A 14,113-nucleotide genomic window follows, 5' to 3' on the forward strand; every position below is an offset into this window, starting at 1 on the left:
CTTCTTCACTGGTGCTAAGAGAAATCCTACCACACAAGGAGCAGAATGCAAGAAATAGACCAAAGCACAGCGGCAAATGAGGGGAGACCGAACAAAGTCGATAGAATAAAATAATGCGTTAGGAGCCCTTCGTTTCAGCTTCATTGCAAATTCGTCTTTACATCCGTTCTCTAATTCATTATCTACATATAGAAGTTATTCTATGCATGTCGAAAAATATACATCCGCGAGGAAAAAAGGTGATGAAACCGGCACATTATTTATGAATGGATCAGTATCAGGAAACAACTACATCAAAAATCTAGCAGTGTCTTGTGTTTGAGCTGCGTATCGTCGCACCAACCAAGTATTTGGTGTATCCAAGGAAACTGAACTTGCGGTCTTCTGGTCTAATCCAGCCTCTCAGAACAGAATAAGAAGTTGAGGGGAGGTTCAATTCCTACAGGCAGCAACTGATGTTACATTCTAATAGGTGAAACAATCAAACAGAGACAGAATTGTTGTATGTATGATTGGTGGTACCTGAGCGAGTTCTTTGACAAAGATGACTCGATTTCCCTCCCGCTCAAAATACTCGAAAGCTGTGCTAGCTATCTGTTCCCAACCATCCAACGCCTCGAGTTGGTAGGGGCTGATTGTAGCAGCACAGAATTCCTCAAAGTCCATCCTTCGATATGAGAGTGGCTCCAGCTGGGTTTTAGAACAGACATCAATAAACGACTCTTTCAGTAAAAACTTCTCATTAGGCACAGAGAGAAATGTCAAACAGACATTAAATGACATGAATTTCACGATCCACAATGATTCACGAACATATGACAGACATGTTTAGCAGACAGCAATTTGCCACAAAGCGAAACAACCTAAAAGAACTGACTAAGATCCGATCTATTGTAATAAATTATAGAGATCCAACAACCAAAACCTAATCTAGATCCTCCAGAGAGTCAAACAAAAGAAAGTTTTTAACATAATAATCCTTAATTACTTTCATTGCAAATTTTTTTCGTCTGACAATGATCTTAAAGATATACACAGCCTATGAAACAGGCCATAATAACTTCTATAATCTCAGTAATTTAGGCAAACGATTACTATGGCATGTGACAATGAAGAACCTATGAATTCCATAAAATGAAAAACCGAATTAGAATTCTTAAAAACTAATGGTATTCTACAAAAGAAACTAGGCAACTAGTATGAAATAGCAGAAGAATGGATGCCTCACCGCATTCAGTATATCAGGAACCCTAGCCTCCCTCATCGCATCGCTTGCATTTTGAAATAGTGCCTGCACCAAATGCACATACAGATATTCAAATAGGAGTATATAGCACATCAATAGAAATCTTCATAGCTACATTGGCTTTTACTATAAACTATTCTACTGAAATGTGCAAGAAACAAACATAGAATTGGCTGACCATTCGGAAGTTTTCAAGCGATACATGACCATCTTTATTTGGTTCTAATAGCTTAAACTGCAACCTTAGATAAAAAAGCTCATCGTCCGTTAGAGCTTTAGATAGTGCCTGTGGTAGAAGTATATAAGTATGAAAACATATTAAAAGATGTTTAATAAACTTCAAAGTATCATCAGAACAATTGGTGGCACACATGCTTATAGATAGATACAGGTTGTATCTGTACCCAATGTAACAAATGCTGCAAAAAACAATAAAGAGAAATAAGAATAATTGGGGACAGTTTTAAGTGACATATTGTTAAAGTTGCAAATATCATTTGTTCCATTATATGCCTCTGTATCGACCAAATGAGTTTAGGAAAGATGCCCCCATGTACAACTGAAATACTCTCACCAACAAAGAACAAAGAGCTGTCAGTTGGACCCCTAAACTATAAATAATGTTTTAATCAAATGCTCCCATCAGTGCCCATTCATAACCTTTGATGGAAATCTGACCTAGCTGCAAACTGTGACAGCTTATCAACCAAGCATATATATTGGCAAAAAGAAATTATCTGGCATGCCAAACATAGTCCATTGTATAAGGCTACTTGGTCAATTCCTAGGCAATGTCACATGCCCAGAATACGTGCTTCACACATTTGCCCTGCATGTGTTAAATATCACCTAGTACATTACGTGCATATTGTTGCTGCACTCCTGACCAGTCTTTTTATTCTTTTTTTTGTGTGTTTTATCACAAGCATAGTATGTCAGTATTTCTGTTCTTATGCGGTCACCCACTCGACAAAGTCAGAACCCACAATTTGAAATCTCAATTGGAAGGTAACACGGCCTTCAAGGGATTCAGCTAAGGAATAATCAGCACTAAAAAACAACACGAAATTAGGCAAGTGAAACCGAACTTCGTTCTCTACAGACTTTGCAAATGTTATGATCACTCATCATCAGACACAACATTGATATTATTTTTTTTCTAAAATTTCATAAGTTTCACTAGTGGAGTATATTTTTTTCATGCAGGATGTATTTTCACAAAGTGAACAACCGGGTAGATGGGGATTTTTACATTAAACAGACATGAAAATTCTAAGCTGCACTACATATTGTGAGATGACCAAGATAGAAAACATATTTTTTTTTCCTTTTTTGGCAATCAAGTTGTAACAAAGTAATAAGCATGTAGGGAAAATAGGCCATGTACAATATGTGGACATGAAATTGGATGGTAACGTTATGATGTGTCTAAACAAAGGTTTTTGTTATAAAAAGTTATCATAGAACATTAATTGCTCTTAAAAATCAAAGCGTAATAGGCATTCAGAATAGCAATTCCCATACAAGGGAAAAACTCAATATTTTCTTCCAGATGCATACATAACAAGTGAAAAACCAGCACAAATCATAAAGCTACCAAAGTTTTAGTATTTATTGCCATATACCTTTAATGCGGCCCGTTTAAGAGGTGTGACACGAAGATAAGACTTGGCTAACTTATATATCAGTATATCTAAAGGAATTTGCCATTGTTCATCTCGCAACCAAGGGTGCGCTGCCACCAGAGAAGCAGTTTAGTTTTCAGGAATTGACTATAGATACAAGCCTCGATCAACTAGCTAACATAGTCTAGTATCTAAGGGAGCAAAGTATCTTCAGAAGCTATAAAATATAATGAATTAATTTTAAACCTAATAGATTAAGAAAAAGTACTAACTATTTACTAGTGAGAAATAATTATGATTAGTAATAAGTAGCAATTTACTCAAGGCCTGTGCAGCTGTCATTCTTTTTCTATAGTCCTTATTCAAGAGCCTTTTCACAAAATCTTTAGCTCCTGGAGATACAGCAGGCCAAGGCGGATCATCAAAGTTGGGATCAGCTTTCAGCACTGCATGAAAAATTCCTGATTCTGTCCGTGCCCAGAAAGGTCTACTACCACACAACAAGATATATGCTATAACACCAATACTCCAAATATCTGCCTCCATACTGTATGATCTATGTAGAACTTCAGGGGCAACATAATATGCACTTCCAACAATATCATTTAGTCTTTCGTCTGCACAATCATAAAGCAGAGAATTTTAGATGACATCAAGCATAGCATGATGATACAGGTTGAAAAGAACAGTGGTGAAAATAGAATGTTGGAATTTTATAAAAAAAAACCAAGTAGTTTGTGAAAAAAATCTATGAATACCAGATTAATTAGGGCCAAAGTAGTAAAAAAAACCAGATTAATTAGGGTCAAAGTACATTCAACTAATAGGAGAAAATAACCAGGTTAATTAGGTAGTAAACCATCATCCTCCTCTCCAATGTATATCATCTCCTCTTAAGATCATTTTTCTGACATGTAGTCATATCTATCTGTCTTAAAGGAATTTGATGGATGCCCCAAACATAAACTAGGCCCTTGCCCAGTCCCCATATCAACTATTTTAGGTGGCATAATTCTTTAAAGTTTAAAAAGGAGTAGTTATATTCCAAAAATCAATATTTTAATAAGGTGAATGGTTATTTAAGAAATCCTGGTGTCAGATAGCCAGACTGGAAATTTTATTTGCAGAGATAATGCTTTGATTACTTTCCATTAATATTATCATATCTAATGTAGATCATCTGATAAAAAGTTTTTTGCACACTAACAATCAAGATAATTTGCTACCTCATCAAAACGTTTTTTTTTTTTCATTCCAAGGCTTGTCATCTAATCTTTGTCCATAATGGATAAATTAGTGACTACAAAATATATTTTATTGTTCTGTTAATTGTTACTAAGAGATTGTTAATTTTTTGTTATGTATTTTATACCCTATTTCCCTATGAATAAAATATTCTATTTTATACCCGACTTTTACATCTCACATCATAGGCAACAAATGATGTAGATCATTGTTGGTATGACAATCTCCTCAAATGAATCTTTGGTATACTAGTGAGCACCCATTGCCTCCCCAAATCCTTCCTAGTGGACAGCATGTAAGATCATCATCTTAAATCTATGTGCCAAATCAAGGTAGTCTAAATGTTTTCATTTCTCAGCACCTAAGGATCTAGAGTCTCAGGATCAATTTGAAAAAAACAACCCATCAGCTTGGACAACAATCATAAATGTTCCAATTGATCACAGCAGATAAAGCAACTGGATGAAGACGGGAAAAAGAAGGATGAGAAAGAGGTCAAGGAAGAAGACACACATATTGGTCTGTTGACATACAGATTATTAAGCAATTATATTATCATTGATAGGAGGAAGTCAACAATTTAGCCTATATTATTGTGTGTTTTGTTTTCATTTATTTTAATGATTTCATTTTAAAATCACCATTTGGATGGAGCATATATTTTCATAGCTTTTTAATTCAAACAGGTCAAACTGCTTGATCTCAACCAGTCCCATCCCTATATTTCAATGGTAGTCTGGAATCAATGTGCTTATTTTTAACCTTGTGTGGGTTCTCATAGGATTGTAATAATGAGTCCACCACAAGGTGTGCATCTAGATCATCTTTTAAGTGTTTTTTTTTTTTTGGTTATAAAACTAATCTGAATCGCCATGGCTTTAGGGACCACATAACCTTCACTCACCATGAAAGGAGCCTCACATGATGGTGATTCCATCTCATATCAGAACCCAAGTACCATGCAGGACCTTTGGGAATTCAGGTGTTCTCCTCCCTTACATTCTAACTCATACTCTATTATTATATTCGCATAATGCAACATTCTTGCCACTGTTTCCCAGGTTGCTTCCTCAATAAAGATTAAGAAACAAGGAAAGGCGTCAATGCAAACAGCCGTATATGTGATCCCAATTTGAATTGAAAGATAAAGCAATTCATATGAACCAAAATCAACTTCAGAAGATAGTTTAATTATATGATTCCTTTCAGATTGTTTCACATAAGAAAATCGAAAGCATACACAACAAATGATCCTGGAAAAAAACATAAGAGGACCAAATTCTGGTCCTCCCAAGATAATTGCACAACTTCACATAGGGTGCAACTAAATTGACGATAAAAAATTCCAGGAAACCCCGGATAAATCCAAAGAGTTAGACAATGCTCACCTGGTTTAATAAAATCAGAAAGACCAAAATCAATCAACTTCATGGTGGCATTTTCATCTCTGGTGGTAAAAAGAAAATTCTGTCATGAAGAACAAAACAAGAAATGTCAGCAGCATTGATTAATAAATATGCTGGAAAGAGAAAAGGAAGGTGGCCCAGTGCACGAGGTTGCCATCAGATGCAGGGACTGGATGATAACAAGTATATGTTGCAATGATTAAGCTACTTATGATACAAACCTCTGGCTTTAGATCACGATGCACAACACCTTGAAGATGACAGAAGCCCATCACACTCAGTATTTGAATGACAATTGCTTTTGCATCCTCCTCTGTGCACCTTCCACCTCTTGAGAACACAAGAAATAAGAATTTCACGTAAGATTTCATGTGTGAAGAAAAAAAAATCAAGCAGTTAGTCTATGAATTCATGAGAAAAACAATTCTACCTGGATAGAATTCTATCTAATAATTCTCCACCTTCACATAATCTGGGAAAGAAAAATAGATAGATAGTAAGGTCCCTGGACTTGCATAATCAAAAAGCACGATGCATGAACCGCCATCACAGAGAAGCCTCTTCTTTTGCTTATTTGGTAAAGAAGATTCTTGTCTTTCAATTGTTATACCAAGTAGGATAAAAGATGCATGCCACCAGGATAAGTACAGGAAAGTGTGGAATCAATCAATCCTATCTAGAAAAATGAAGAACAAATATCAGGATGTCTAATCCAAGTAATTGGTACTCCTAGCTATATCATTACAAATTCATTAAAAACAATAAAAATGAAATCAAGAAGACATACTCCATGACTATGTAGACATTAAGTTCATCCTCACATGCATCATAAAACTTGACAAGATTTTTATGCCCAGATAAAGCTTTCAGGATTTTGACCTCCCTACGAACATCTTCAATTGATATTGGTGTTGTCATCTGTCAAAAAAAGCAGCAGTGAACTAACTACATGTTCATTATAAATATCAGAATGCAGAGCTAGTGATTTCATGCTCATTTTAAGAATTTTAAAATCCACTGTCACCCTAATGTCAAACTAAAAGTTAGCATCAATTCCTAGTCAAACCTTTCAAGGGAAAAGTATAAACAAGGACTCATCCCCAAAACCTAGAAGGCTAGTCAATTGGCAGAGAGACCTATATCAGTCACATCTTAAGACCAGGTAAAATGGGCCGATGCCTTAAAATTTTCCCTTGAAGTAAGCAGAATCCAGAGGGTCAACGAATTAGCACACACAAAAATTTTAAGCATATGTAAGCCAATAAGCCAACGCATTAAACGATACGGGTGCAATTTGTCAAATAACAAATTAGTTCTTAAAGTTCACTAAATGCATCTAATCAAAACAACATTTTGCTTCTACTATATCCCACCAAAACTCTAAGGAATTCATGTTGAGAACATTAATTTAAGACAGCATCATGCATGCAGGTGATTTGTCATATAGATTTTCCCAAATTTGTTAATCAAGAAATTTCTCCAGACCATAATAAAACCTTAAAATTGTTGCTCACAAAGTCCATTTTGGACAACTAGATTTGCATTACATGACTTGCACAGCAGCAAATAACATGTTTGCTTATATGGGACACAATATCAACCTAGTGGTGGATATGTGCAGATGGGTTTTAATAAGGCGTCAGAGTGTTTTTATCAAGATTTCATTTCCAAGGGAATGCAGATGGGCTATCCATTGTAAATCATCAGTTCGTCAATAGAAATCATACATTGGAGTTTTAAACAAGCAATTCGGGTTCACAGAATAGTAGCATAAGCAATGTTGGTAACTTGCTTGTGCAACTTGATAATGAAAACCAGGCTATTGTAAATGCTCAAAACCATAGTACAATGCAATGCTTCAAATGGAAGCATATAGTTGTGAGACCAAAGGCACCTTAATTAATCTTCAAATTATCTAGTTTTCATTGCCGATTATGAGAAAACCTGATAATCTAAAGCTCCAGCATCTCATGAAAATTTGTTTCTCATTTCTTGTCCCAGAATACATAATATGCATGCCAAGCAATCAAGTACAACTCCTGCAATACCCCCTCTCCCCCCAATCGACAACCCGAAACATACAAAGAGACATAAATTAAAATTAACGTCAAAATGAAGAGGTAAAAAAAACACTAAATTACAAATGAAAAGCAGTCAGTAGTCAAACAAACAACAATATGAAAAAAGAATAGATTGAGTTCTTGCATCGTTTGACACTAACTAGGTATCAATCGTTAAGGAAATACTTAAACATAAGACGGTAGATTTTGTAGAAAATGAAAAGCCCGTTTTTGGACATACCATCACACCTTAGCTTCGGAGATAATCTCGATGGCGACAAAATGGAAATTTTTGAAAAAAAGAAAACCATTTTGGACATACCACCGCACCTTTGCTTTGGAAATGATCTTGACGGCGACAAACTGACCCATGATCTCCCCTTTCTTGGCCGTCGCCAAGCACGTGTGCCCAAAATGTCCTCTTCCAACCTCCTTCCCCAGCTCATACTTCGCCTCAAAGTTCTTGCCATAGCCGAAGCTCTTATCCAGCGGTCTCTCCACCTCCTCGTTTCCATCCTCGGGGATCGGACTCTCCTTGGGTTTCGGCAGGCCCTGGCGCTTTGCGAGGGCGATCCTTATATGCTTCGCGGGAGATGGTGGCGGGAAGGGCCGCCGAAACAATCGCCGGGGGGTGGACCTCGCCGGGGAGGGGGGGACCTCGGCGGGAAGAGGGCTGGCGGAGCCCTGCTGGTAGGGGCTGGGCCATGCGGTGGCGGTGGTGCTGGTCGAGGAGGAGTGAACGGGTGTGGTGGCGCCGCTTCGGCCTCTGCGGAGCGGGGTAGCGGGGCCTCTGCGGAGCGGGGTGGCGGGGGCCGCGCCACCACTATCTGCGCTTCCGTTTGCGGGGCTCAGTCGTTCCCGGTGGCCGTCCTCGGCAACAGAGATGTTCTTGCCGTAGCACTGACCCATGGCCCTCGCCCGCCGCTCGTCGGACGCTGTCCGACGCCGCTCCCTCTTCACCCAATCTCTTCTTCTTCTTCTTCTTCTTCTTCTATCTTGCTAGGGCTTGAAGGGGGTTTCGATCGCTAGAGGAGGAGGTCAAACAGGCATCAGTCGAGCGACACCCAGCGACGAGGGAGGAGGAAGAGGAGGGGCTGTTACTTAAACGGCCCGTCGACAGGAGTAGAATGATAATTTAGATTCTTCCCAGGGGCCCATTCATAAAAAACCATCGACTAGCGTGGTGTGGTCCGCCAAGAATCCTCTAACTCGGTTGTCTCGTCTCGTCCGGTTCGTTTCTTTCTTGATCTGCTATCACTTAACATGTTCTCTCGTCTCATCCGGTTCGTTTCTTTCTCGATCTGCTATCACTCGACAAGCAGAAAACACCACAACATTCATCATGACGCGTCCCGAAGACATCACACATGGTAACGTGGCGACGCTACCTGATCCAAAAACTTGTTTGGTGCATCGGAGACAAGCAGGGGATGGAGGTCGAACTCGTTCCCGGACCACCACGCAGCGCGTGCTCTCCAGAAACAATTAAACGAAAAAATTAATAATTATAATTATAATTATTCACATGTCACATTACCCCCACTACACATATAAATTAGTAGAATAAAAGTAATTATTTGGAGGGGATAAAAAGGAAATACACGTAGCAAGTCTTCATTTGTGTAGGTGAGCTTTCACCTTTGGTTGTTGCGGGCAACTTTTTCTTCACTTGTACATCATCATCTGTTGGATTATATTCCATGATCAATTTATTCGGGACTTGTAGCACAATGGAAAAGGAGAGAAAGGATAAAGAATCCCGAACATGAGAGAGAGAGAGAGAGAGTCAAATCATCCACTTAAATGTTAATTTAGACTCTCTATTATCTTTGTAAGACCAGAATTAGTACTATTGGTTGGCTAGATTATGTATGCATGACAATATCTTTGTCAATTCTCGGGTTTGATTGATTCCTCAAACATCGCTCTCCTCAAGAGGCTCATTGCAGGTCTATTTAAATGAACCCATCTGTGCATTAAAGGGATGTGTTGAGAAGTAGGTTAGCCGTGCATGTGCTTTTAATGTTCTGTAATAATGTGATAGGAGGCTCTTTGGAAATCAATCCAGTGTCCTTTTTTTGCTTTTACTGTATCGGTTCAATGTTTGCCAAACAACATTAACAATCATTATCCATTAACTTAGTTAAGCAGCAAGTATTGGTGGTGTGAAATGTTTAAGACTGTATTCATCAGATCTACTTTTGTTTTTGGGTTTATTTATGTCAAGAACTTGTTGCGATGGCCTCACAGCAGAAAACTATGTCTACCTAATGAATAGAGGTATTAATTAATTAGGACTTCAGATTTGAGGCAATGGATGAGCTGCACTTTCTTTGGCACTCTACTTTCGTGGTTTGCCAAACAATATAACATCTGTGTCCTACAAAAGCAAGACCAACCAGCAGCTGTCAGCCGAAGAATCCTTACACTTATTATGCCGACATGACAGTCTCAAGATACCTAAACCATGGAAAGCTGTGTTTACCGACCACATCAAAGTATTACTTAGGTCTTTTAGTTTGCTGAGGCATCAGAAGACTACATCTCTGACGATTTCAGATAGAAGATGAGACGTGTACAGCATATCATTCATTGAATTCGCCTTCCAAGTCTTAACTTCAAAATCTATAAGATTAGGTTTAACCCTCCACAGCCGTTAGAAGTTGATATGATTTCTCTATCGAAAAGAAGTTTAAAGTTAGTGCTCCTTCCGGATTTCCTGGCTTACAGGAATGTCCTTGGCTTGCTTGTTGGTGGCTGTAGAAGTGGGTCTAAGTTGTGCATGGGAATATTTGCTTCTACTTAAAAAGAATGACTATGGTTGCTTCTCATAATAAGAGACCAACAATTGCCTGCTCACACCTAAATCTACTTTGCCAACGTGATCTAAATTAGTGTCATAAAGGCAGTAAAGAGTGGAATAACGAAAGAGAAATAAATTTTGTATAGATACAAATGTTATAGCAGAATTAAATGAAAATGACAATCAAATATAACATCAAAATTTATATAGAAAATTTTTAAGGGTAAAAACTATGGGATAAATTAGAGATAATTCATTATAAGAATAATAAATATACAAATATCAGTCTTTTCCAAAATCCAAGCAATAATCTCAAGAGAATAATTGGGATATAAGGATTATGTCACTGTGCATAATATTCAAATTCTCCTAAGTAATCACAACAAGAATCTACTGTAGATCTGATCTAACCTAAGAAAAGAACATTACCTAAATGATTGAGAACAATCTCTCTGTGTTGTTCTTGTCTTCTTCCCTTTCATTCTCTTATTTTTCTCCTATTTTCTCCTTATTTTTTAAATTAAGTTGCTATTGCAATTTGATGCCTCGCTATAGTTTTTATCCTATCTTTGCAACCATCACACCCTCCTTATTAGATCTAGGGTTAGGTTAAAAGAGGAGTGGGTTATGGGCTATTAAAATCCACTATGAGCTAAACTTATAGGTTGTAAGCCCAACAACCTCCCTCTTCAGCCCATAAGGGAGGTTGTTCTATGACTCCTAAATGTAAAGTCATACCGATGAACTGTCAACACATCTTATGTTTTTCTTTTGGTAAGGTCTTTGTCAACATGTCGATTCCGTTGTCATCTATGTGATTTTTCTGAAGCTGCAACTGCTTCTCTTCAAGAATATTTCAAATCCAATGGTATCTGACATCTATATACTTTGATTTGGAATGAAAAATTGGGTTCTTACACAATTAGATGACACTCTGGTTGTCACAATTAACCACATAGTTTTTCTGTTTCAACCCCAATTCTTGTAATAATTCTTTCATCCATAACATTAATTTGTAAACCTCTATAGCACTAATATATTCTGCCTCTGTGGTAGAGCTTTGTCTCATTGGAGTCAATATCTTCTTGCCAAGCCATTTGTTTTATATTCTGATCATGAGGCATTAAAGTTCATTAATCACCAGCACAAGCTAAACAAGAGGCATGCAGCTTGGATGAAGTTTTTACAATCTTACAACTTTACAATCAAGCATAAATCTGGTGTTCAAAATGTAGTTGCTGACGCATTGAGCAGAAAGCATTCTTTATTATCAGCAATGGAAGTCAAAGTGGTTGGATTTGAAACATTCAAAGATCTATATGAGAATGATGTGGATTTCGGCTTGATATGGTAGAATTGTAAATTAGGTTCCTTTCAATAATTTTTTATCTTTGATGGTTTTCTTTTTTGAGCTAATGCTTTTGTGTGTTACAACTTGTTCTTTGAGACAAGTAATTCTAGCTGAAGCTCATGATGGTGTTTTGGGAGAACATTTCGGTAGGGATAAGACTCTAGCTCTTCAATCGAATTTCTACTAGCCTAAAATGTTCAGAGATGTGGATAGACATGTGAACATGTGAAGCAATGTCGATTGTGTTATTTGGCAAAAATAAGAAGTCAAAATTTTGGTTTGTACACTCCATTACCAGTGCCAAATGCTCCATGGGAGGATGTGAGTCTTGATTTCGTTTTGGGACTGCCAAGAACTCAAAGGAACAAGAATTCTATCATGGTTATTGTTGATAGATTTTTAAAAATGTCTCACTTTGTTCCATGCAATAAATCAAATGATGCATCTCATATTGATGATTTATATTTTAAGGAGATTGTTAAATTACATGGTATTCCAAGAACTATGGTGTCTGATCGAAATTCAAAATTTGTTAGTCATTTTTGGAGAACTCTTTGGAGGAAGCTGTGTACTTCTTTGAATTTCAACAGCTCGTATCATCCACAAACTGATGGGCAAACTGAGGTAATAAACCGAAGCTTAGAAAATTTGCTTAGAAGCTATGTTGGCAAGAATATTAAGCAATGAGATGTCATTCTTCCACAAATTGAGTTTGCCTATAATCGTTCTATGCATCATAGTATTGGTAAGAGTCCTTTTGAGGTAGTTTATGGTGCTAATCCTACTGATCCTTTGGACTTAATTCCTCATTCTACAACAAAACAATTTAGTGGAGATGCTGATGAAAGAGCTAAGCAGATAAAGAAGTTGCATGAGGGTGTGAAAGCAACCATTGAGAAACAAAATGAGAGGTACATGCAAGCTGCTAACAAACACATAAAACTTGTGGAGTTTAATGCAGGTGATTTGGTCTGGATTCATCTAAGGAAGGAGAGGTTTTCGTCAGGAAAATTTAGAAAACTAAAACCTAAGGCTGATGGTTCATTCAAGGTGCTTAAGAGAATTGGCAAAAATGCTTATGAGATTGAGCTACCTAAAGATTACGGAGTATCCCCAACATTTAATATGGCTGATTTAAGTCCTTTTTATAATCATGATGACGAAACAAACAAGAACTTGAGGACAAGTCTTTTTCAACCAGGGGAGATTGACACGGGAGTGTCTAATTTGCTACAATCTGTTCATATGGACCATACTGATAATATGATTTTTTTTTCAGCCAACAATATTGCTACATAATCTTTAACTCAGCCTACAACTCATCAGCATATTCCCTGTATAGAGGAATACATTAATGGAGTTGGTTGACAATTGTAAAGCTGTATCATGGTGCTTTTCTTCATGGCTAAGAAATACATTAATGGAGTTGGTTGGCAGTTGTAAATCACTTAATTTCGAAATTTCCTATGCATTAAGGGTTGTTTCATGCACTAGTATTTATTTTGGGGTTTAGAGCTTAGAAAGGACTTGAGAAAACTGAGGATATTGGTAGAAGCTCTCTTGGAGTGCTCTTTTGAACTCTGTATCTCTTGGATGTGTCTTTGAGTGGTAAGTCTTTTGCTTTCAGTTCTATATCCTTGTTTATTGTCATTAGGGTGGTGATCTTTCTATATCCCTTTTGATTTTAAACTTGGTGGTGAGCTATTTTTCGTTTTACCGAAGATTCTTCAAGAGTTCGTTCCTTGCCTTCTGTGACATTTTCTATCTGAACAACTATTCTATTGGTGTTCTTTCGAAATCCATTCTGCATTTTTACACCCCAACCCCCCCCCCCCCCCCCGCCCGCCCCCCGGTATCACTTTCTATCTCCCTTTAAACTCTAACATGAAACTCTTTGAAGACATTAATAACCTGATCTTTGGTCTTCATACCATATGCCTAAACTTTCCTAGAAAAATTATCTATAAAAGTGACAAAATAAAATGCACAACTGATACCAGGAACATTCACAGATCCACTAGGAGATTTTATCCTCAAAGGACCACATACATCTGTATAAATACAGTTTAAGACATGTATTTTTCTGGATAAAGCAGGACTAACAAATGAAACTCTATATCATTTACTAGCCAAACAATCAATACAATGATTCAAACGTGTACCTCTGAGATCTAACAATACCTCTATCTTGGAAATAGCTTGCAGCCTTTTCTCGCTCATGTGTCTCAGTTGCTTATACCATAACTCTATGCTGAAGTCTTTCTCTATAGTATTTAACTGCTCACCACAAGTTTTGACCTGCAACCTGTACAAAGTGTGACATTTCTTTCCACTATCCATAATAAAAGAACTCTTACTAAGCTTACACTGCCCTTTA

General features: G+C 37.4%; 1 protein-coding gene across 4 annotated transcripts; it reads right to left on the minus strand.

Annotated features, from left to right (window-relative positions):
• Positions 1-101: 101 nt before the first annotated feature.
• On the minus strand, positions 102-8,661 carry LOC135583247 (CDPK-related kinase 3-like). 4 transcript variants are annotated; one of them, XM_065123554.1, is made up of 11 exons: positions 7,913-8,661; positions 6,310-6,440; positions 5,953-5,994; positions 5,744-5,852; positions 5,505-5,583; positions 3,144-3,488; positions 2,872-2,981; positions 1,425-1,532; positions 1,229-1,291; positions 523-690; positions 102-439 (listed from the first exon to the last, which is right to left on the minus strand). In XM_065123554.1, the coding sequence occupies exons 1-11, from the start codon at positions 8,489-8,491 to the stop codon at positions 302-304; spliced, it is 1,872 nt and encodes a 623-aa protein (XP_064979626.1). In that variant the 5' UTR covers positions 8,492-8,661; the 3' UTR covers positions 102-301. The 4 variants fall into 4 exon arrangements, with proteins under 4 accessions (XP_064979626.1, XP_064979631.1, XP_064979644.1 ...); XM_065123559.1 differs by having other exon boundaries at positions 3,192-3,488; positions 7,913-8,660; XM_065123572.1 differs by lacking the exon at positions 1,425-1,532 and having other exon boundaries at positions 3,192-3,488.
• Positions 8,662-14,113: the final 5,452 nt, after the last annotated feature.

This window comes from Musa acuminata, chromosome BXJ1-3 (genome assembly GCF_036884655.1).
Source record: "Musa acuminata AAA Group cultivar baxijiao chromosome BXJ1-3, Cavendish_Baxijiao_AAA, whole genome shotgun sequence".
NCBI classification, from domain to species: domain Eukaryota; kingdom Viridiplantae; phylum Streptophyta; class Magnoliopsida; order Zingiberales; family Musaceae; genus Musa; species Musa acuminata.

What these genes read in the sequence shown, in the direction of transcription:
- LOC135583247 (XM_065123554.1), bottom strand. Translation starts at nt 8,491, where the DNA reads ATGGGTCAGTGCTACGGCAAGAACATCTCTGTTGCCGAGGACGGCCAC. An exon ending in AATGTCTACATAGTCATGGA is followed by an intron (nt 5,995 to 6,309) that starts GTATGTCTTCTT and finishes TTTCTTTCCCAG; the next exon opens with ATTATGTGAAGGTGGAGAAT. An exon ending in TTATTTCTCACTAGTAAATA is followed by an intron (nt 2,982 to 3,143) that starts GTTAGTACTTTT and finishes CTCTGGTGGCAG; the next exon opens with CGCACCCTTGGTTGCGAGAT.